Raw genomic sequence first — 24,523 nt, 5'->3', positions numbered from 1 at the left:
TGAAGTCACTCACTTCTCCTGGAACTGGAGGAAGCCAGGTTTGACCTGAGGCTTGGCGTTCTCGAGGGAAGTCGTCGTCAAGGGGGACGTGGCCAGGTTAGGCACTGATGTGGGGATCTGAGAGATGGTGGAAGCCAGTTGTTTCCAGGCCAGGAGGGTGGGAGTGGAGGGCACAGTCACCGAGCTCGGGGCGGGCACATCCGGGGCAGAGGTGTTGGCCAGGGCAGCGGAAGAAGAAGCTGAGGGTGACGAAGGGGCTAAGGAAGTCTTGGTCTCAGCAACGGTTGGGAAAGAGAATTCAGAGCTTCCTTTCACAGCTCCGCCATCTGTTCGGAAGTGGAAACTATGGCAAGAGGGGAGACAGCAGCTAACATTAGGCTCATACACTTTATACATGAAAATTGCTTTGCAGCCCACACCTCACCTCCCATTCTGATTAGTGCGCCACACCCATGTTTCCAAAGAGTGGAAGTCATTACCACTGAGTAGATAAAAAGGGTTGTATGCAAGCCCAGTCCTACTCAGAGTAGACCCAGTGATGTTAAGGAACGTAACTTCATTTCATTAATTTCAATGGGTCTCCTCTGAGTGCAACTTAGTTCAACACAGCCCAAAGTTCTTTGTTTCCATTTGGACAAAGGTAAGCAACCTTTTCACTCTTCCATCCTTCCTCCTTTATTATCAGCCCCCTTTTTAAAAAAACCAAAAACACCCAAGTTATGCCTGCTTGTTAAATTATTTTTAGTAATAGATAACTCTTTTATTTCTTTCTGGGGGTGATGCTGGTGATTCCTGGCCTCCAAGGTATCTTAAATCACCCTTTTTATTTATGTCCCAAAATCCTGAGCCATGTGAAACCCAAAGACAAAACACGGCAGCTGTCTTCAGAAGCCGTTCTAAAGCATAGTTTAGAATAGGCATGGGAGAATCTTCAGTTCTCCAGATGTTGCTGGATTCCAGCAACCATCATCCATGATCATTGGATGGGCTGATGGGCGTTGGGAGTGCAGCAGCATCTAGAAAATCAAAGGTTCCCCTAGATGAACCTTGAGTTCACTCACTTAGCCCCCTCATCTCCTCAAGCGCAGTTGGCAAGGAGGAATTCAGGCGTTTCCACCTTCTGGTTTAGATTAACTGCAATTTGTTGTTTGTTCCAAACTGACACTGTCGCCTGCTTCAAACTAACTGAGCTTAACCACAGTTATGATTACTGTGTCAGAGGCGAGATTCAAACTGATGGAACAGCTCAGGACTCTTAGCCACTGTGCTGCACTCACCAGGCAAAGGGAGCAAGTGTGCCATGTTCCCAACCAAAAACAAAGTTCCAGATAGCAAAAGGAAGGCCAACACAATTACTTCTACCCATGAAATCTCAAATCAGGGCAGGTGGGATTGCAAGGTGAACAACTAGGACCATCTTTCCGAATCCTGCCAAGGCCACACACAGCTCCTGTAACCCCAGGGGTTGCCCCTCCAACCTTTTAATCGAGAGCAATTGTAAGTATTGTGTGTGTTTGCATTGGGATTCATTGTGTCTTGGCTCATCCCCTTACTTGGCGTGCTTGATGGCTCCATCCAAGGTGCTGAAGAGGGCTCCACATTCTTCCACCACACAGTGGAAATGCACTTTATGAAGAAAGTCACACTGAGCATCGCAGAAGTCCTTGGTACCAAATCTGCCAAAATGAGACACACACACATATCTATACCTTAACAGAGAGAAATGGGGAAGCTGCCTTATTCTGAGCCAGACCGCTGGTCCATCTACCTCAGTGCTGTCTGTAATGCCAAGGTTGCAGGTTCGATCCCCGTAAGGGACAGCTGCATATTACTGCATTGCAGAGGGTTGGACTATATGATCCTCAGGGTCCCTTCCAACTCTCTTGATTCGATGACCCTCCAGAGTTTCAAGAGGTGCCTTTTCCAACCCTAGCTGGAGATGGTGGGGACTGAACCAGCGAAAGCTGGTGGCCTCTTTGATGCTTTCTCACATATTGTGAGCAAGGCATACCTGCCAAAAAGGGCTCTTCCACAGCTGCCAGTTACGTTTGCTTAGCTAGACTTCTCAGTCGGCTTTGAACCAGGGAGACAAGGACACGAGCTTACACACGCCTAAACATAATGGCTTGGCTGATCAAACAGATACAGCGCGACAAAAGGGGGGAAATTCGCTAGAGCAGGAGGAAATCAGGATATCATTCCATAGGAATGTCAATGTTTTAATTAACTGTTTGGCTTTGAATCGGTTGAATTTAAATACATTTACATATTGAAAATAACACTGATGAAGGTGTCCTTTTTTAGGGCAGGGGGAGATCCTGAAAGAAGGAAACTGTTTCTTTTACTCATGAGATAACTGAAATGTAGTCAGTGGACACTGGCACTTTGAAAAGAAAGGCCACTTCTAATTCACTCTTCTCTATCACATTTGGAAAGGTGGAGTCGTTGACTGCTTTGAACCAATTTCAAGAAAAGAAGGGTTGAAGTGTTCCAAATATTGTTGGTAACACACCACACCAAAATGGCTTAAAATAGTTCAAGGACTGTTACTGTTGTACAAGGCAAAGATTTTCTTTTCTTTAAATTGACATTTTCAGTGGAGCAACATTAGTGTTTGATGCTATGGTCCTTTTTTTTTATCTGAATGAAAGCTCTTGCTAGTTTATCCAGTACTAACAGATAGCTAGATAGTTTGCCTTTCAGGATGAAAGACATCTGTAAATGTCTTTCTCTATCAAATCTGGCACTGTCTGAAGAGAGCAGACGTGTTGATGGTTTGAAAATCTGGGGAGGGGGAGCTTCAAGGCCCTCTCTACCGGCCCCCACAATTTTTCTAAGAATTGTTTTGGGGGGTGGCAAGGTGTTCATTAATTTGGCATATCTCTACGGAAAAGCTATTCAACACCTAGAAGATCAAAGGAATGCTGAGAACAGCTTTGGGATTCTAGAAGAGTGCAACCTCTCTCTGGACAAGCTGGATTACTTTTTAGAAAAACATAGTTAAAAACTGAGTGGAAGGAGGGAGGCAATGAATCAGTCTCCTAAGTAAAGGTATTTTGATAGCATCTCTCATATGTTCTCAAACTGGCTGGGGTGTAAGTAACAGCTTCTGGGGCACAAACAGGCTGGAGGATCATAAACAAAGGAGAATGACAAATGACTGCCGCTAAGGTTTTTTTGGGTGTGTGTGTGTGCGTGCAATGAGTCCTGCCGGGAAAGAGACCGGCTTGGTCTGAATTTATTTAATGTCTTGATTAGTAATCTGGGAAAAGGGAGTAAACAGCCAACTTAATGAAATTTACAAATTATGCTAGTCTGGGAGGAGCTGGGAGCCCCAGAACGAGGGCAGAGAAATCATCAGGGGAATGGAGCCTGCAGAAAGAATCGGGGCAACAACACTGATTCAGGGGAGAGAGACCTGCCAAGGAGTGACGTGCACAGAACACACAGTAGGACCCAGGCTCAATTCATAGCGCTGGTTTTGATTGCTAAGTCCATAAACTAGGGATGAAGAATATGCATCGCTCCAGATGTAGTTGGACTCCAACTCCCACATCCCTGACCATTGGCCATGCTGCCTGTTGGAAGCTGCAGCCCTAACAAAAGTTGGAAGGGCTACAGGTGCCCCATCATCCCTGTTTTCATCAATCTTAATAAAAGCCAGAGCAGCTACTCATGCAGAGACACTGCACGGAGCTTCCTTTCCGGATGGGGCTCCCAGCAACCATGAGCCTTGCGTCCAGGGATGCGAAATCTGGGGCCCTCCCAATGTTGTCAGACTCTAATTCCCATCATCCTTGACCACCAGCTATGCTAACTGTGGCTGATGGGAGTTGGAGTCTAACAACATTGGGAGGGTTGCAGGCTCTCCATAAATTGCCCCCCTCCCCCCATTTCTGGGCATCGGGAGGGCTGCCTGCTCCCATCTGAACCTAGCTCTCAACTGAGATTGTATGCTGACATCCCTCACTGGGTGCCACGACCTTAATAAATCAGGTCACAGCCAGAAAGGCCTCTTCAGTGGTGGCTTCTTCATTGCACAGCTCTCTCCACAGATATACTGACTTGGCGCCTTCCTTACTCTCTTGAAGACACCAGGAAAAGTATGTTCTATTTTAGGCTTTAATAGCAATTCATTTTATCTGTTTCAACTCCTCTTTTAGATATATTGGTTTTTCCCTCCTTGTTTTTATGTAGCGCCTTACTTTTTTAAAGCAAGATCCCGCAGAAATTGCCTGAACCATTATATTCCAGCCTGATCATTGGTGAGGCTCCTTTTTAATTTCTTTTCACTTGTTCTAAACTTTTCATGATTTCTTTGTTTGGTTTTTTGTTTTCATATTCGTTGTAAACAGCTGTGATACATTTTTATGGTACAGCGGCATATAAACATTTTTTTAAATGAATGAATGAATGATACAGCTTCTGGCTGTATTTGTGGGCCACTTGATAGTTAAATATGGTAAAATAAAATGTAAATGATTACAGCCTTGGAACTCATGATAATTTAGATTTATGGTGGCTGTGACATTGTGCAACCTGTGCTGCTCAAGCATCAAAATGCAGCAAAGACAGGGCTGAGATAGTGACAGCCATCTTGAACTGCTGCAGGAACACAGGCAGCCTTATGTCATTATTTTGACAATTTATATACCGCTTCATTACAACCATCTCCAAATGTCTGCTGAAATAAGGTCTTTACTCGGCTCTATACAGGGAGCAGAAATGCCCAGCCTTAGCAGGGAGTGCCACAAAATCCCCGAACAGTTTTTAAGTGGGTAATGTTGGTATCATACCAATCCCCTTTACACCACCTAACCTGGGTCAGAACCTGCCCTCACCTGCGCAAGTACATCTTCCAGGGCTCAGAGAGTTTCTCCTGGACAAGAGCCTTCACTGTCTTGCCCAGGTATTGCGTGGCATCACCTGAAGCTCCCAGAGGGCTGCCGTCAGCCTCCACCTTCAAGCCAAGAAGGTTGCCGAGGTTGGGGTTGGTCTGAGACATCTGTGGGGAGAAAGTAGATGTGGTATGTTAGGAGATAAATCCTGAGTTCGTCTGAGATTATCCCACAAATAAGTTGTGGTTTGTCCTAAAAAGTAACAGAAAAGAACAGGCTTGGGGAGTGGAGTCAAGTGGAGCAAAGGAAGCCCAGGTCCAAATCCTATGACAACTGTGTACTTGCTAGGGAAACCTTCCACAATGAGACATTTTGGAGTACAACTTCCATCAGCCTCAGCTAGCACAAACACACGGGCCACTGGGTTGGGGAAGGAGACCCCTGGCAGTTGTTAAGTAGGTCCCTGCCTCTATACCGGCTCCCAGAGCAGTGATGCTCCTTGTTTTAAGGTCTAATAATGAGTGGTTCCTTCACTACAAAAGGGAATTCTTCTCCCTGGTTGTCAGTTATTTGGGAAGCAGTATTAAGCTGCTGGGAGAAATCTGAAGAGGGCTCAAGATCAGATTCTGGAGCCCACTTCTGCAGAATGAGTTCCTGGTGCTCTCTGGGGCTACAGTCAGGTTTTATCTACAGTCAGTAAACAAAACAAAACAAAACCGCTTTGAGTGCTTTTTGGTGTGTGTGTGTGTGTGTGTGTGTGTGTGTGTGTGTGTGTGTGTATAATGGTATATACAGTTTATGAAAGAAAGAAAAAACTGGCCAAATTCTGCGAGTTTCCTTCTTTGGAGAACAACCCCCCCAAAAAAACCACCCTCTAACAATCCAAATCAGCAGGTGCTTTGACATATTTAAAGAAGAGCTGAAAATACACAGTGGCACAGTCCAGCTCGATAATGTGCTAAAAGAACAACTGAAATCCTGATGAGAAGGAAATAAAAAGCTTTCTGGGATGGATGGACAAGGGAAGGCAGAGAGAGAGAGAGAGAGAGAGAGAACGGACATCAGACAAAGTCACATTGTCCTTTCTGGGGGGTTCTGTGCCCTGGCTGGATCTCACGCTCAGAGCTCAGGGGAAGAAAACAGGGATGCCTCGAAAACTCATCACGCAACAGGACACCGAAGGCTGGCTTTGAGGATACCCAGACTGCAGATGCAGCTGGCTACGGGGGGCACAATTAATCTAGCCAAAGTAGCATTTATCATGTAAAAGGGTGAAAAAATATATCTGTTGGGTGCATAATTCTCCCCTGCCCCAACTTAACAAAAGAATTATGCACTAAATATATATATATATATATATTCCAGAGCAGTGGCATTCAAGGGTGCTGTAAGCATGGAATTAAAGATCCTGGCTCAAAACTTCAGGTATATCCTGCCCTCCCCCACGCTTGCCCTGCTTCCTCCACTCAGAAAAATAACCACCTGCCACCACCCTCAGAAAACTTTTACGGTAAATAAATAGAATTAATAACAGGAAACAAAAGAGGAATTGTCTGGTTTGGAAATTAAAAAACAAACCCCTTTCGGAGGCCTCCCGTTTCCAAAGGGATAGGAGGGTGGGGGGAGAGAGAAGAAGATGTCAGAGGCTGCGATATATTTCTTCAGCCAGTTCATTAAATTAATTCGTAAGCAGTGGCTCTGAAATTATACCCGATGAAAAATGGTCTCAAAATTTAAATGGTACAAACTCATCTTATTAGAGGCAAAACATTAAAAAACAAACGCGTCTCCCCCTCCCTCCCCACCTCGCCACCGTGGCTTTAATTTCTCTTGGTGGGGGGAATGAAAGGCCCTTGATGGATGGCTCTTACCTTATTCATAAGCGAGGATAAAAGAGATGAATTTGCCGAGACTGTGTGGCCATTTGATTCATTACTGGAACACACAAACCAACAGGGTTTAGTTAAGATGTGCATTGGTGAGGGCGGGGGGAATGACGACAACTGCAATTAATTCTCCTTTCAAACTGGGGTCCCCATCCTCACATTCCACCTGCTGGAGAAGGACGGACGAGGTGGGAGCCACTCTCTCCAGCCAGCCAGGGTAAAGCTCACTGGCCTAACCAGTCCAGCACCTGAAGGCTTGGCTGAGATGTAAGCGGGAGAGTGACAGTTCTTACATCCAACAGCCAAGTTGTTGTCCTGCTCTTCACTGCTCAACCCCGTCCTGGTTCTGAGTTATAACAGCACTCCAAGGAAATGAATGAAGGGTGTCTGGATGCCAACTAGGCCAACGTGCCACCTTCCAAGTGCTTTGGGCGACAACTCCCATCAGCCCCCCCCCCCCAGTTGGCATAGCTGATGGGAGTTGTGGTCCAAAGCACAAAAGAGGGCACCAGGTTGGCAAACAGTGCCTTAAAGAAAGCCCATGGGAGCAAAGGGAGCTGGTTGCCCCGCACAATGCAACCCAGGCAAAACTCTGATGGATTCACTACACAGCTAAAAAGGGTGAGGTGGAGTTTAAGGGTACGTGAGCCAGGCTGGGGGCCACTGAAAAGCTGAACAAACAGGACTGGTGCACGAAGTGCCATCTCCAATGACCTTCTTCCCAGCAGCAGGCCTGGCCAGGTTTATCTTAACCGCTTTAGTCAGATTGAGAGGCTTCTGATGATGCCCTCTTCCCCACCCACGCTCAATGCAGCAAGCTTTTAGGACACTGCCATGTTCCTCTTCCCCATCACCCAAATCTGTCACTGCAGAGCCTCCCTCTCTTACCCATGATCCTTCACACTCAGGTCCAAGCTGTGCTCCTGCAAGGAATCCTGGGTCACGGTGGACACGGAGCCTGGATTCTCTGTAGCCTCTTGCTTAATCTGAGCTGGGTTAAACCGTCCAGGAGTGGTTGGTTGTCCATTCCCTGTGTTTTAGAGAGGGAAGGAGAGGAGGGAGGGAAGCAGGGAGGGAGGGAGTGGGGAGGAAAACCCATAAAGTTTTAAATAAGTAAATAAAGGAAGCCAACTGACAATAAGGATCAAACAATATCAAATAATGCACAAGAAAGTAAAAAAACCCCCAACAACGGCAACAGTAAGGTTTGAGAAAAAGAATGGCCTGAGTCTGCTGGTCAGCATTTATTGCCGGGTTGACGTGATCGGTTCTGACGTCCACCCCGGCGCGGAAATTCTTCCAAGTGATAATTATTGCAAAATTATGTCAAAGTTGTCCAGGCTACGGGCCCTTTAAAGGAGGAGGGCGGCAGGAGCGAGGGGGAGATCTGATGCTCTGCGCAAACTGTCATAACTAATTTGCGGGGCTGCCTCTTAAGCGTTTATTAAAGACTCTGTTAATGCTGAGGCAATGTGGCAGCTTGAGACTGCTAGTCAAGCCCCCTTCCCATTCCCCAATCTCAACGTTGCCTTGGCGACCGCGCTCCGGCCTCCTCACTGAGCATGCCCAAAAGGAACGTCTGCGGTGTCAGGTCTATCGAAACTGACAGCCAATCAGATTGGTTCAAACTGCGCGACCTCTTCCGCCATCTTGCCTTGTCCCAGCCAGAGAGGGCCACCGCCTGGCCTTTGGGTCTCTACTCCTTGTCCCAAACTACGTTGGAAAAATCTAATTTTTTAAAAATATATATAATGAAATTGCTTCAAAAGAAGAAGAAAAAAGTAGGGGCAAACGTCCCATAAAGTTACAAAAACACATTAAATAAATAAAAAAAGAATGAGGCAGACGCAGAGAAAAAGATTAAAAGATGGCAAAGGGGGAAATTGCTGACAGGAAGATGTCCGCCGGGCTTTCATCCACAATCCCCAAGTGACTAAAATATTAATCTACCCGGAGGCACTACAGCTGACGGTGAACTGCTTCACAGACAGCAAGTGGCATTTTATTTTTTAAAAAGAGGAAAAATAGTTCCCGCGATGACCTCTCTCTTTCAGGAAAAATAAATGATTAAAAAAAAAAAGGTTTTGACAACTTTCTGCACAGCACTGGCCTTTTGGTGCCTGAGAAGGATAAAACGGCATCTCCTGCCTCCCCAGCTGACAAGTCGAATCTGACTTCAACAATAGTGACAGAACAGTGTTTTTCACCACACCTGAGAGTGGCAGGCCAGCTTAAGGGGGCAAAACAGGCCATGTGGCACATATAGCTCTGTCTTTCATCACCTTGCTATGTGCTCTCCCTCTCCACTCCTGGCTCCCAGGCATGTGCTGCCTGAGGCAGCCTCCTCCTCCTGCCCAACAGGAGGACTGGCCCTCCTTTTGCAGGCCTCCACCTAACCTTTCTATCTGGCCCAACATTTTGTCCTCACAGTCGCCCACCAGGTGTCCCAACGGGAAACCTGAAAGCAAAGCCAGAGTGCATATTTCAAATACAGATGGAGTGTGGATAGAATCTCATCTATTAGTCTACTGCTGGAAAAGCTTTCCCCATTTCTGCCTGTCTCTGTCTCTCTCCACTCTCTGGAAAGAAGTCATCTTGATGAAGAATGCAACAGCAATCTAGCTTTCAGTATGACCAGGAAAGTCTGATTCCCTCCATTTGGGCTCGTGCACATTTGCAGCAGGCTTAAAAACAGGCCCGTGATACCCAAGCTTCCCCGGCTACAGCTGCAACAGGCCAGCTATGCATCTTTGGCTAGCACTGCGAAAGGCTCCATTAGTCACAGTAAAAGCCCCTAATCTGGCTGTGAAGTGATCGGGCTGCTGCTGCTGCTGCTTCTCAAGGAGTCCCGAGATGGCTGAAGGAGAGCTGCTTGTTCCTTCAGATCCAGGAAGTCAAAGCATCCGAAGCAGCTGCTGTTCCAAAGAGGGATCAATGGGAAACTAATCTGGGTAAACATCTCCTCTCCTCCCCACTACCCCAGAGAAGGATGGCAGCAGAGGACAGAGGAAACTGTTGGCTGAAATAGATGCTTACAAGGAGCTGGCAACAATCCAGGGTTCATGCTGATGTGCGGGAATAGAAGGGGGCCGAGCCAAAGAGTCAGCTGGGGCAGTTTTACTCACCAGAGGAAATGGGCAAGTCATTGTCTTGTCCAGAAAAGACATAACCCTCCCGGTTTGCCTCCAAAACCTCCCTGACAAGTCACAATGTGCTTCTCCCAAAGACCTAGAATAGGTCAGCCATGATGGTGCAGTCAGCTCAGATTGGCATTCCACCATCAAAGAATGACTGGGTCGCCACCCATTTATTTTGCAAATAGGCTTTGTGTTACTGTTGTATCTCTCCCATTCACAGGTCCTTAATGAACCACTAAAAAGGTGGGACTCTGCAGCTGGGCTTTGAGGCTGGGACAGCAGCAGATTGGGAAAGTCACTGTGTGTGTTTCAAAACCAAACCTGCTTTCTATCTGGGCAGCTGCTCTGGAAAACAGGTAACAGAACTAAAAGTTATCTTCTTCCCTCCCTGTTCCCTTGAACCAAGGTTCAGAACAGGTTCTGGGCCCCCTTCACAAGCACATCTCAAGAAGAAGCCTCAAACTATATTTGTGTTTAAGTGTCAGGGACTGGCAGAACGCTGACGAGTGTGCATTGGGGGAAGGGGGCTGGAGTCTGACTCGAGAGAGGGGGCAGTGCTTTGTGGGGACCTGTACCAGCCAGGAAGCAAGAGTCAGAGGCAGGGGAAGCTTCAGAGAGGGGAAAAGAGGCAGGCCAGGCAAGTGAAGGACCAGGTGCTTCTGCACTCTCCCCTGGACAACTGGCTTCCAGAACCAGGAGGGGATTGAAGAAGGATGATCAGAGGCAGCTTCCATGCAGACATAGTCTCTAGCTGCATGCATGCAGCCCATCGGAGGAAGGTACATGATCTAGTGGAGGGAGAGTGGTCCCCAACTGCTGCAACTGGTCCATAGTGCACGGACCTGGGAATAGCTGCTAGATGCTAGGTCTCCTGAGCTGTAGAAGCGGCTGTGTTATCTTTGGCAATAAAAAGGCTCCCCACCTTCTCCAGTGTGATGGAGCAACCAGAGTCCCTTCTTTCCCCATGCGTGTGAGATTTCCAAATCCCGACTGGACAAATAACCCCCCTCTTTCAACCAGGAGGGCCAACAAACTCACCTGCCTCCACAGCCACCGAGGGCTTAAGTGCTGCAGCAGCCAGCCTGGCCATCATTGGCGAAATCAGGCCTTTGCTGGCGGAGATCCTCTCCATGATGGATGCTGCCGGAGTTGGGGAAGAGGTGGCCGCTGCCTCGCTGGAACCTGAGATGGCCTGGGAAGGGGAGCTGGCAGACGGCGCTGGGTTGGTGCCGGAAGCGCTGGCGGCTATCAAGCTGGCGGAGCCGGCGGGCAGCGGGGTGGCGACGCGGCTGGGGAGGATAGGGAAGTAAGAGCCCGCCGTTCCGGGAAGTGCTGCGTTGGAGAGTGCCAGGGCCAAAGGGATATTGCTCGGGAGGGCTTGGGAGAGTAGGCCGGGGATCTTGGAAGCCGTTGGCATGTTGTTGGGTTTGCTGGAGGCCTGCGAGGCCGAGAGCTCTGCCGCCGAGGAGGGCGCTCCTGGGACGATCAGGGAGACGGAAGACTGCTGACTGGTGGGGGAGGCACTCAGGCTGGAGTTCTTAGAGCTCATGGCAGAGAAGTCAATGAGGTCGTCGTTGCTGGACTCCTCCTGCTCGTTGTCCTTGGCCCCCAGAAGGGAGGCGGGCAGGCCCAGCACGCCCGAGCTGCGGATGTGGCGGCGCTCGTGCTTGCGCTTGTGGGAGGTCATCTGGCTGGTGGAGGTGAAGGTGAAGCCACAGCCGGGCCGGATGCAGTGGAAGTGGTTGGTGGCCTTGCTGTAGACGCAGCCTTCGTACTTGCACTCCTCGTACTTGTAGAACTTCTTGAAGCCGTCCTTGGCATAGGCGTCGTCCTTGATGTGGTAGCTCTTGTGCTTCTCGATATCGCACTTGTTCTTGAAGGTGAAAGTGCAACCAGGACGCCTGTGAGGTGCGACAGGGGGAGCGGAGGATCAGGCATAGAATAGGGCAGGCATTTGTATATCTGAGCAGAAGTGCTACGTAGAGCAGTTTGACCTCCGCCTGCTACCCCAGATCTTGGCTTCATTTTGGAAACCACTGTGCCGAACTATGCAGATAGCAACCAGTGTTAAGGAGCAAAGCTCACCATTGCTCTCACAGGAACATGGGAAGATGCTTTATACTGAATCAGACCAGTGAGATCAGTACTGTCAGCGCAGAGAGGTAGTGGCACTCCAGGGTTTCAGAGGGGAGACATTCCCAGCCCTACCTGGAGATGCTTCTGGGGATTGGAACCAGGTCTTTCTGCATGCAAAGCAGATGCTCTGCTACCCTTCAGGTCCAAGTGATATGCCTCAAATACAAGGAGGTCTGACGCTGGTCTGTGACCGTATTAATAAATTCATTCATTCATTCATTCATTCATTCATTCATTCATTCATTCATTCAAGGAGGTCTGAACTAAGCTTTGGTATAAGAGAGATTCCTGATTTGTAACTGGATCCACCTCCCCGCCAACATCTTTTCATTCTTTGCTTTTCCTTTGTTCTCTCACTTTCTGGTATATGATTTTTTACATGAATTAATATTTTTGCAAAATGTTCCTGTCTCTAGTGGTACTTTATAGATTTTTTTTTTTAAAAAATTTCAGAGTCCCAGCAAAAACCTCAGAGAAATCCACATGTACATTTCTGTCACTTGGGGACAGGAGAATGAAATAGGTTGTAGCCAATGCTAGTCCTACTCAGAGTAGACCCACTGAAGTTAATGGACAGGACCAACTGAACTCTATTGATTTCAGTGGGTCTTCTCTGGGCAGGACTTAGCTGGAGACAACCCACAAGCTGTGTTTGTGAATGAGCTGCCATAGCTAAGAATATTCATATTACTCCATGGGTCATCCTTAAGTGGTGTACATCAGGAATGAAGAACCAGTGGCCCTCGACTCCAACTCAATTCAGTCGACTCCAACTCAATTCAGTCCAGTTGTTGTTAGACTCTGGGTTCAATTCAAAGTGTTGGTTTTGACCTATAAAGCCATATGCGGCTCAGGACCCAAGTACCTCAACAACTGCTTCTCTCCACATGAACTGACTTGGACCCTGTAACTGTCATCTAAGGCTCTTCTCTGTGTGTCCTCACCGAGGAAGGTCTAGAGGGGTGGCAACATGAGAATGGTCCTTTTCAGTGGTGACTCCCCACTTGTGGAATGCTTTTTGCAGGGAAGCTCGCCTAGCACCTTCTTCATCTAATTTTAGGCACCAGGCGGGAACTTTCCTCTTTACCCAAGCTTCTGGCCCTCAACGTGAAGGGTTTCAAGTAGTTGTGGCCTCTTTTAATGGGGCAGGATCTGTAAGACCTGTCTTTCTTTGGACCAGCATGTCCTTTAGGTTCTTCTTGGTGGTGTTTGTTGTAAACAAGAGCTGCCATCACCGTTGGTCAGCATGACCAACTGTCAGGGATGATGGCAGCTGTAGCTCAACATGTAGCCCTGAAGGGCACCAGGCTAGAGAGGAGTGATGCCCCCGGGGTAACCTGAACTCTTTCCCCCTTTTGCAGAGAGCCCACCTGCAATGGAAGTGAGTAGTCTTCTGCCCGTAGAACTGGCAGTCCACCGTGCCACAGTCCTCCGTGGCCCGAAACCGCTGGAATCCATCATTGATGAGCTGGGTGTTCTTCTTGTGGAAGTTCTCATGAGTCATTACGTCAGAAGTGCTGGTATAGACTTTGTTACAGCCCACCTGGTGCAAAGGAACAATCAGGAGGCAGGGTGAAGGTTGGGTAAATGAAAGAAAGAGTGACATATAAGCTCACCTGAGAGACGTTGCTGGGGAGAGAGCAGAGAGTTTATAAAGGACAGGAGCATCTCCACCTGGGAGAAATACCATGACTTCTGAAACTTTCCTGCCAGGCAGCAGAGCAAAAGGGGCAGATATTCGCTCCAGCTACACTTACTTAGGGCATGGGGGTGACAGAGAGTAGGACAAGGGAAGCTGCCTTATATTGTGCCAGGCTATTTCCCAGCCTAGGCCAGTATTGCCTACTCTGACTGGCAGCAGCTCTCCAGGGTCTCAGGCAGAGTGAGGTCTTCCGTATCACCTGCAATCTTTTTAACTGGAGATGACTGGGGTGGAACCTGGGGCCTTCCTCCTGCAAAGGACATGCTCTAGCTGCAGGGTCCCTCTCCCAAAATAGCAAGTGGGGAAGAGGAGGAAACAGTCCTAAAATTATGGCCTATCCCACTTAAGGTAGAGGAGTTGGAAGGTCAGGCTGGCAGCTGCTGGATCAACCTGGTCAGCTTCTAGCAAGTGGGTCTGCTTCCAAAGTCCAAGGTGACGTAACAGCAATATGTAACAGAGACAGGCACATGTGATAGTTGTGCAGGAGGCAGTATGCCTCTAAATCCCAGCTGCTGGAAATTGCAAGAGTTGTTGCTGCACTCAAGCGCTGCCTGTGGCCTTCCCCTTGGGGCGTCTGGTTAGCCACTGTGAGAATGGCCAGTGAATGACCAGCGCAGGAGACTTGGCTACCCTATCAAGTTGGCCACGGGGAATGAACACCCTTTGTCATCTGCTTTGCTATAAACTCACAGGCGTGATGTGTGTGTGTGTGTTGGGAATGGAATGCTGAAACCCTACCTCCTCCCTCAGCTGTTCCTGAGCAAAGTGAGCTAATTTGCCATATTGAGTAAAATTCCAGTGGAATCTGACAATGCCACTGTGCCCGCCAAGAGCGCTTTCGCCCTCCCCACCACCTTCTGTGTGTCATGTGCCAACGTCTGCACCATCTCAGAAATGAAGCAAATCAAAACACCCTTCCTGTCTCCCACCCCCACACCAGCCCCATACTCCTGGTTCGGTTCAGCTTGGGTTGATTCAAAGAGGCAATAACAAAACATCTGGAAAACACCCAGGGGGGAAAAAGTGGGGGGCGGAGGGGAAAGAGAGAGAGATCCGAAGCGATTCCCGATAGAACATGGGCTTCTTTCCACAGTGACACCTTGAAAGAAGACAGACCCGGCCGTGGTGTTAAAAGGCAAAATTAAACAAAAAACTCCTCATGAATAATTCGCAATGGGGCTCTTTGTGCTAAAGCATGAAAAATGTCCATTGGTATAAACAACTAACTGAATTTTGTCCATGCCAATTATGGACATAAAGGTGTGGGGGGGGGGTGAAAGGGAGGAGAGGGCCAGGCGCAAATACTGCTGTTTAAGAGATATTTGCTCGAATTGGGAACCCGTCCTGTTCCAAGGCCTTTTCTTCTTAACATGGGCATTGGCTTCGGGCAACCCTTTCTACCCATTCCCACAGAATTCCTTCCGCACAAACGCTTCTTCTGCGGGGCAGCGGATCCCATTGTAGGAGTGTGCTCTCTGTTCACATGGGCTAGGCCTGCTTTTGCCAGCTTAGTTTCCTCCCAGAAGTTGCTGGACTCCCAACTCCCATCAGCCCAAACCAGGCAGGCAGGAGCCGCGGATGATGGGAATTGGGAGTCCAGAAACATTTCGGAGTTTTCCTGGGCTGGGGAAGACAAAGCCAGGCTACCCTTTGCAGGGTAAGAGGACAGCGCAGAACAAACTCAACACCCTCCTGTGGCCCTTCAGGTCAGTGCTGATCTTCTACCTGAGGGGACCTCATGAGCTTCCACAGAAACCCGTAAGAAGGGCCTCCTGGATCAGGCCAATGGCCCATCTAGCCCAGAATCCTGTTCTCACAGTAGTGAACCAGATGTCTGTGGGGAAACCTGCAAGCAGGACTGGAACACCAGAGTCCTCTCCCCTCTTGTGGTTTCCAGCAACTGGTATTCAGAAGCAAACCACCTCCAACTGTGGAGGCAGAGAACAGCCATCGTGGCTGGCCGGTAGCTATTGATGGCCTCCTCCTGAGAACCCATGTGCTTGGTAGAAACGAGAGTACACCCAAGGGCTAAATCCCCCTTGCACAGGTAGGCTTAAAGTATTTTAGGGTGATGGAGGGATCTCTCCACACCATGGCTCCCCTCCTGATAGCCTGATTTCCATGGCTGCAAGAGAGCCTGAAGAACAACAGGCCAGCTCCTGGCCTAAAACGCCCATCATCTCCCTGACCACTGGGCATGCTGGCTGGGGCTGATGGGAGCCCAACACTACCTGGAAGCCACAGCTTCCCCACAATTGACATACAGCTTCCGGAGATGGCGTGGTTGCAAAATGGCTGGCTTTGGAAACCCCCCTCGCAGCGACAGGCTGCACCATAATTCTCGCAAACCTCTTTTTTCCCCGGCAGTGAGAGAGCCAGCTTCCTTTCTTCCCTTCTTTTGACACTGGGCTGTTATTAATATTTGATTGGCTTAGCAGCTGGCTACAAAGGGACAAACGCGATTGCTAAAGGGCAGGCCTTGCGCAGAGAGGTTGTATATCAACAGAGGAATGCGGCAGTTCTGATGGCCTCTCTGGCTTGAGGAAGGAGCACCCTGGAGAGAGACCCCCAGAGCTTGACCCTTCCATCACTCCTACAAAGGATCTGCCCGGATGTGTGTAAGGGGGAAATATCAGCTCTCCACTCCAAACTCTGGCCTTTCCCCCACACCCAGGAAATGTCCCTGTCCTGGGTGCACAGCGGAGCTGTTTATGACTCTTCTTGTCAAAATTTGAGCGGGAATGGACGGAATCAAGCAACGTTCCCCATTGTTGCCTATGGCACTCATCTGAATAAAAAGCTCTTTAGAAAAATGCTCCTTTTACTCATCTTTGGGTTGACTCTGATAGGTGAGCCTAGACAGAGAGATTTCTGCCCAAAATCAACCTCCTGGTGAAACAGGGATCTCTCAGAAATCTGTGCCTATAAACGGGGTTTCTCGGTCCACCTTCTGCAACTTGTGGCCATACAGATATTCTATATTTGTTTGATTTATACTCTGCCCTTTGTCCAAAAAGAGCCCAAAGTGACAAATGTATCTGTAGCATTATTTTTAAAAAACCTTCTAAAAGCAATCAAAAGCATTCCAAAAACTATTAAAATCAATCACATCGTTTTGGCCACTGTGACTTGCCATAGATAGAAGGTCGTGGCTAACAAGGTGCTACTCAAGATTAGACCCACTGAAATTAGTGGACACAGGTTAGTCAAGTCCATTAATTCCAATGTATCTAGTCTGAGGAGGACAAGCATTGGACACAATCCAATCTCTTTCAGACATCAAATGTGTGGGTAAACAACGACATCTGGGGCACTATGGTTGGGGAAATCTCTTCAAGATCTCCTGATCCCATGAGCTGGCACAATAGGCTGGCAAGCTGAGCAGCCTTCCCCAAAGCAGTTATGGGGGGAATCTAGTAGTATCTTTAAAAATAAGAATCCCATTATGAATTCTCACAGCAACATGTTGGCTCCATGGTGGAAGATGACTTTTGCACAAGGAATCATAGGAAATGGTCTTCTACTGAGCCAGACCATTTGTCCATCTAGCTCAGTACTGTCTACACTGGCTGGCAGTGGCTCTCCATGGTGTCACCAGCCCTACCAAGGGAGGCTAAGCATTGATCCTTGAACAATGCAGGTGCTCTACCACTGAGCTACAGCCCCCCCCCAAGGAATCTCTGGACCACACACACCCCTCCCAGCCTAGCTCCAACCTGGAAATGCATGCCACGCGTGAGGGTTGGTGGCTCTGTTAAAACACCCATGCAGATACTAGCCCTGGAGGTCCCTTCGCTCTCCGTGCCACTTATGGCAGAAGCCCAGCATCGTTACCTGCATGCAGTGGTAGTGTGTGCTTTTCCCATTCAGGTGGCAGCCGTGATAGTAAACGCTGCAATCGTCGAGCGGGCTGAAGCGCATGAAGCCGTGCTGGAGGGAATTGTCCCGCTTCTTGTGCATGTTGTAATGCCGGATCACATCTTGTTTGCTTGTGAATCTCTGGGGGGCAAGAGGAAGACGCAGAAGTGAGGCAGGGTGGGAGCAGGGAGGCAGGGGCAGATCTTTGTCAATTTCAGTTTCTCTTTTTTCTTCTTCAGTGTCCATAGTTTGGGTTGCCCAGTTTCCACAAGAGTTTATCATTTATTGGGCTGGACCCAACTAAGTGGGACACGGGTGGCGCTGTGGTCTAAACCACAAAGCCTACAGCTTGCCGATCAGAAGGTCGGTGGTTCGAATCCCCATGACGGGGTGAGCTCCCGTTGCTCGGTCCCAGCTCCTGCCAACCTAGCAGTTCAAAAGCACGTCAAAGTGCAAGTAGATAAATAGGTACCGCTCTGGCGGGAAGGTAAACAGCGTTTCCGTGCGCTGCTCTGGTTCGCCAGAAGCGGCTTAGTCATGCTGAGCACATGACCTGGAAGTTGTCTGCGGACAAACGCCGGCTCCCTCGGCCAGTAAAGCGAGATGAGCACCGCAACCCCAGAGTCGTCTGCGACTAGACTTAACGGTCAGGGGTCCCTTTACCTTTTCACCCAACTAAGTTAGACCCAACCCATAGAAATCAATAGTCCCAAGTCAGTTTTACATCCTTTAATTCCAATGAGTATATTCTGAGCAGGACTGAGACTGGGTACAACCCAATATAAGCTTTTTTTGTAAGCAATTTCATATGAGACAGCACACTTTTGTACATAGTTTTCCTTGATACTTTGTGTGGATTTCCCCCTGCAAATACATTTTTATACACGGTTTTGGGTCAGAAAACTGCACTGCAAAATCTGGAGAATTGCAGTGTTTGAAGGATAGCTGTCATTCCATTCACACCTTGGTTTGGTAAGTGTGGAAGAGGCAGTCCCACATTAAACTGTGAAAGCTAAGTACTACTTGAGGCGGTGGGGTGACATGAGTTGCGGGAGGGCCTTTGGAGGAAGAATCCCTTTCATACAGGCTCAGCAACTGTGCACTCTAAAGCCATTTGTAGCTTTAACAGTGTGCTCATAAGTAATGGCAAAAGGGTGGCAATGTGTGAACACCACAAAAGAAGGTTGGATTTACAACAAACAGCATTCCACCCAACCGAGGCTTTATTTTGAAATGGGAGAAATGGAAAATGCAAGCACCAACTGAAGTGTTGTGAATGAAACTGCCCTAGCTCAGGACATCGGAAGCTGTCTTATACAGAGTCAGATTGTTGGTCCATACTGACTGGAAGCAGTTCTCCAGGGTTTCAGGCAGATTGAACACAGAACCTTCTGCATGCAAGGAGATGCCCTGCCACTGAGCTAAAATCCCTTCCTACAGCTTAGGAAAGCAGGTTTCCATTCTTAAAGACACCTGGTTGGCAAGACTTCAATATGCAGACAATCCTTCCCTTTCCAAGTACCCAGCACCTCGAGACGCCTATTCCAAGCTCTGGTAGGGAGGCTACAAGCCCAGTTTAGCCTGTTGGATGCAGTAGGTTGTCTAGATGCCAAGAAAAATACCCTCTGGACACATATAGGAAAATATCTCCCCTTCCCCCAATTCCCACCCATTTTCCTGCTATACTAAAAATAAATCCTGATCTATTTCTGTTGCTTTTATTAAATTTTGGGATTTACACAGGAACGCCAAAGAAGAGCCACGGGCTGATTTCCCCAAGGCGTTATATTACAGGAATTCCATTGCCAATCACCGTTAATTTGCGGCCACTTATTACTGAGCGCCGTTCATTATAAGAAATATATATCTCGCCTGCAGGGTAATTTGCATTTGGAAAAACTTAGCCTAAAGCTTTATTCCCTGGTGGGATCAGGCGATTCCACCCACAAGCCTGGACAGCTCCCAAGGTCTGTTGCAAGAGCCTCCCCCCCCCCTTTCTTCAAGGCCCTCTTGTTTCCTTACGGCCCATCTCATCAGACAGACGGCTCCTCTTTGGTGCAGAATGGTCACTGCCCACATCCCCGGTTCGATCAATAGAAACCCACGGGGCCCCCCAGGGCTTGGCCAGGACTGGGCCAGTTTCCCTTGCTGTGGTTGAAGTTGTTCCTCCGAGCCTGGCAGGTGCCAGGGCAGAAATCAAGATTCCGCTGCGGGCAGTTCCTGGGAATCCCTTGCACACCTCCTGCCCCACCACGTGCGGAGGCCCTAACCACAGAAACAGCAGTGTCACTCGCTCAGATTCAAGTGCAGAGTAAACAAACACAGCATGTGACTGGGAAGCTGGCTTGACAATCTTGCCCTGGCACCTCTCCCAGCAATTGCAGCCTGGCTTCTGCCCCTTCCTCCCAGCATCCAGCCATCTCTTCCCGAAACTAAACCGCAATCTCAGGACCGCCGCTCGTCTCAATGGTTGCTTTGCATCAGTAGCTGCTGAGGCGTCACTTGGCCAGCTAGGCTGAGCCTGATTTGTCACCCGCCCCCGTCTGCTTGACGGCGCAGCTCCTCCAGGGGAAGCCAGGGGAAGCCTGTGCTTCAAATGGTGTCTGCTGGCTTAAGGTTTCTACTCGTCTTGCGCTATCACAGGAAGCTGATTGCAGCCTGCTTATAGGATGATGCCACTGGAATTGAGGTCCAATGATGAGGCTACCCTTTAGGGGAAAAAGGTTGTGTATCTGCAGACCATTAGCTGATGCCAGAGGTGAAGAACCTTTAGCTCTCCAGATGTTGCTGGACTACAGCTCCCATCACCAACCCCGACCCCTGGCCAAGCTGACTGGGACTGATGGGATCTGGAGTCCAGCAACATCTGAAGGGATGCAGGTTTCCCCCCTTTGCTGGCCTACAGGGGAGTTATATGGGGAAGACACCCCAATTTGTATGTGCGGGTACAGTGACTGGTTTTGTGAGTGCGTCTGACATGTATTTATCCTTCTAATCCTCCACGGGGCAGTGGCTGTATCTAACCAGCTGGTCATCGGCAGGGTATTGTCATGTGCAGAACCTTCAAAAATGATTTGCAGGGATGCTCATGGTTGCATGAACAAATTCCAAGATTCAGTTCCTCTGGGTGAATCCTGTGATCCACCATCCAAATCTCAAAGTGTTCCTGGGGCACAGTAGGCTTTGATCTCAATGGTACAGCTATCTACTGTGCCAGGTTCCTAGTAGAAAACTAATCTGGGGTGGCTTCACAGGCTGCATACATACTATGAATTTATAGCACATTTCAAGCATGCTCCCACTTCATCCCAAGAATCCTGCAAACGGTATTTTATTCCACAGAGAGCGACAGTTCCCAGTGCCCGCAACAAACTACGGTTCCCAGGATTCTTTGGCATGAATGAACATGCTTCAAATGTATTGCGTGTGCACAATTACGTAGATGCTGTATTAATAATGCAAGACTTGAGAAACGATCCTTGTGCCAATGGGAAAACCGCTCCTGCAGGAGGCGATGTTACAGCCAGCTATTGTGACTCAGAGCACATTGGCTACTGCATGGGCAATGATCATCTGCAGGGCACCAAGTTGGGGGAAGGCCAGTCTACTCTGACTGGCAGCTGCTCCCCAGGGTCTCGAGTAGAACGAGGCCTTCCCTATCACCTACCACTGAGATCTTATCGCTGGTAGATGCCAGGGACTGAACTTTCTGAATGTGTTCTGCCACTGAGCTCTGGCCCTTCCCAAACAGATGATCTCACTGTTGCTAACCTTTTGCTGAGTCAGACCACTGGCCTATTTAGCTCGCAGCCAGTGTGGCTCTCAAAAGACTCAAATAAAGCTCCTCCCCTCTCCCCAACAAACCCTTGCTGTTTCAAAGCCTGGGATTGAACTTTGCCCCACCGTGCTATTTAAGGATCCCACCCCCCCGCCGATGATTTATTTTCATTTGGTTTTTACCTGATAGTTACACTCCGGGTCAAGGCAGTGATAATGTTCTCGGTATTGGTATGCACAGTGAATGTGTCCGCAGTGCTGGCTTCCGGAAAACCTGAATGTGAGAAAGAAAGAAAGAAAGAAAGAGGAAAAAGGAAAGTGTGAATATCATGAGAGCATTTTTCAAAGAAAATAAATTCAACCCCGCCCCTGTCTTCCTTGGTTAGTCAGATGCTAATTTCAAGTTGAGTTCACACTTCTTGGAGCCTGGCATGCAGTGCTGCTATGTTATGCATTGAGGTACCTGCAGGAGTGTCTGACATGAAATGGGAAGTCATTATGTCTGTATGCTCCCTCCGGGTTCACAGAACAAGGTTTACAAACCAACAGCAAACTCTGGTTTGCTACCAAGGATGGTTTGTGGGCTGGGTTCAGATGGTTCAATTAAACCACAATTTGCAAAGCATGGCTTAGCATTGTGCGTGAACCAGGCCAGAATACCAGGATTGACAGCAGGAGAGAGCGACTACTCTCACGTCCTGCATGTGGCCTTCCCACTAAGGCATGTGACTTGCCACCATACAGAGCAGGATATGAGATTTTGTAACAGTAGGTTCTGCATTTGCATGGCAAACCCACAGAATGCACTCAGCTGTAGCCACTGTCTGGGCAAGGTGCGACGTTGCAGAAACCACAGCAAGGTTTTTATATTGGGCTGTGTGTATCCTTAGTCACTATCTGGAGGCTTGAATGGTGCAAAATTTTAAAGCTGGCTTCCTGCAGTGAACGGCTCTCTCCGCGGAAGCACTTTGCACCTACAGAATGTTTATAGGAAATGGCTAGAAGATCCACACTCATGTTAATTAAATTGTGGGGCTAGCTAGCATCTCTGTTGGAATGCTAAACTCAGCCACAGCTCAGTGGTTAAAGTGCCTGCTTGGCATGCAGAAGGTCTCAGGTTAAATTGCCAAAAGCACCTCCAGGTAAGGCTGAGAGAGACTCCTGCCTCCTCTGTTCCTGCAAAGGGCCACAGCTCTTTATATGCAAAAGGTCAAAGGTGAACAAAGGATGCTGGACTAAATGGGCCACTGCCCTGATCTGGGAGGCTTTTTCTTATGTCCAATCCACAGCGCCTCCAGGTAGGGATGGGACAGACTCCCTGCCTGAAACCCTGGAGAGCCTCTGCCTGTCAGTGTAGGCATTACTGAGCTAGAGAGACCATTGGTACAACTCAGCAGCTTTCTGTGCTCCTCGTCCCCAATGCTTTTCTGCATGTGCTATATGAAATAGGCAATTGTAGACTCTGGTTTTGAGAAGCAGAGAAAGGGGCAGTGGCAGCAGAGAGGGAAGAAACAGAACTCAGAAAACTTCATTATGCACAGCGTCACGACTGTTGGGTTTATCTCACTCAGTAACGCCTACACTGAGTGGAAACAGCTCTCCAGGGTTTCAGGCAGAGTGCAACCCCAGCCTTGCCTGGGTTGAAACCTGGGACCTTCTGCTTGCAAAGCACATGCTCTGTTACTGAGCTATGACCCTTCCCCCAGAGAGCAAGAGACAGAGGCCTGACTGTCTGCTATAAGGAAAGCTTCGCTGGACTACTGCAGTCCATGATATGCCGGGGAGCAAAGGCGTAACAGTCAGCAACACAACAGGGGCTTGCAGAAACCAGCAACCAGGAGGGTGCATTGTACAGAGCATATTGCGGAGTAATTTGAAAGGGGACTCCGATGGGGAAACATCCAGAGCTAAATCGCCATCTGCTCTGAGGTTCCAAATGCCACACGGCACTATATTCCTTGCGAGAGCCTCTTGGGGTGGGCATCAAAGAGGAGCCATGAATTGAAGGGGAAACCAAGGCTGCGGCCCAGGGGAGGAATGGCAGGAAAGAGGAAAGAGAGAGAGAGAGTTAAGGACAGGCTTTTTGGAGTGGAAGATGGCAAAAAGAGAGGAGTGGTGGCAGCAGGGAAGATGGCATTTGCAAAGCACACAGGAAGAGGTGGTCAATTGCAGAGGCAGAAGGCCTTGAAGAGATGGAAAGGGGGGGCCCATAATTGACAGAAGAGAGGGGCACTGCTAAAAAATTTAAATCGCTTCTTTGCCACGGCGTTTGCAGAAAAGGGGACAGATGCCAGAAGCAGACATGCCTCTCCCTGGGGAGGAAAGAAGGAGAGGAGAAAGAACTGCAAGGAATCAGGAATACACCAAGGCAGGTGATTGAGAAACCTGAGCAGTGTCGGAGACATGAACTTTAGAAAAACAAAAACAAAATAGCAATTTTGGCCTTGGGAACAAAGGGTAAACCAAGTTCTTCTTTGTTCAGATTCCAAAATGGCACAAAGGATTCACGAGGGTTGCGAAACAGGCTCTTTCCCCCACCTAGTCTGCATCACCAACCATCTTCACCTGGTTTTAAATCCTATCAAGTCTCGATCCAAGGAACTCCAAGGAGCCCTCGCTCTGCCAGGGCACTGAGGATGCAAGGGAGAGGATAACTCTGCCACCGTCTACAACTACAGCCCCAGAGGGAGAAAACCCATGGAAGTTTTAAACTCAGGTTAAACCTCTGGCAGAAACACATCTTAATTGGAAAGATCTAGATTGCACTCGGGAGATGTGATGATAATAACAGCATGTTCAATTTATGGTCTTCCCTCTTTCTGTTCCAAGGACACCGTAGTAAGAGGTATGAGGCGTGACCACAGGCACCCTTCATTACAATTGGCAGGGTAGGGGGGTTAAGCACATGTTTAACTCCTGCTCATTGTCACCAAAGGACTTCATAAACCCCGGTGTTTGATCTGGGCTGGATTGGGCCCCGACTCCCAGAAGGTTTCTGCTAATGGCAGTCTAAATAGCGGAGAAACAGGCATTCCATTATGCCGGATCTATTTCCTTTCCAACACCGCTAAGGGCATTGAGGGTGCTGGTTTGGCCCATCAGACCCCCACATTTCATATGAGAACTCTCCGCCCCACCAATCCACATGGGTGGCAGAGCTTTAGGAGGTATCAGTCTTGAACAAATGAT

General features: G+C 48.7%; 1 protein-coding gene across 7 annotated transcripts in view; it reads right to left on the bottom strand.

Moving 5' to 3' along the window:
* The window catches only part of CASZ1 (castor zinc finger 1), a 302,929-nt gene that overhangs the window by 14,514 nt on the left and 263,892 nt on the right, over positions 1 to 24,523 (bottom strand). For all 7 annotated transcript variants that reach the window (XM_083750048.1, XM_083750051.1, XM_083750050.1 and 4 more), the window contains 9 exons: positions 21,518 to 21,608; positions 17,534 to 17,698; positions 13,368 to 13,540; positions 10,900 to 11,762; positions 7,613 to 7,754; positions 6,710 to 6,773; positions 4,842 to 5,005; positions 1,554 to 1,676; positions 14 to 343 (listed from right to left, as the gene is read on the bottom strand). In XM_083750048.1, the coding sequence (XP_083606174.1) occupies positions 14 to 343; positions 1,554 to 1,676; positions 4,842 to 5,005; positions 6,710 to 6,773; positions 7,613 to 7,754; positions 10,900 to 11,762; positions 13,368 to 13,540; positions 17,534 to 17,698; positions 21,518 to 21,608 (2,115 nt within the window). The remainder of the gene's footprint in view (positions 1 to 13; positions 344 to 1,553; positions 1,677 to 4,841; positions 5,006 to 6,709; positions 6,774 to 7,612; positions 7,755 to 10,899; positions 11,763 to 13,367; positions 13,541 to 17,533; positions 17,699 to 21,517; positions 21,609 to 24,523) is intronic.

This window comes from Podarcis gaigeae (assembly GCF_964106915.1).
Source record: "Podarcis gaigeae genome assembly, chromosome: 8".
In the NCBI taxonomy this organism is placed as follows: domain Eukaryota; kingdom Metazoa; phylum Chordata; class Lepidosauria; order Squamata; family Lacertidae; genus Podarcis; species Podarcis gaigeae.
This window is presented reverse-complemented; position numbering and strand designations above follow the sequence as displayed.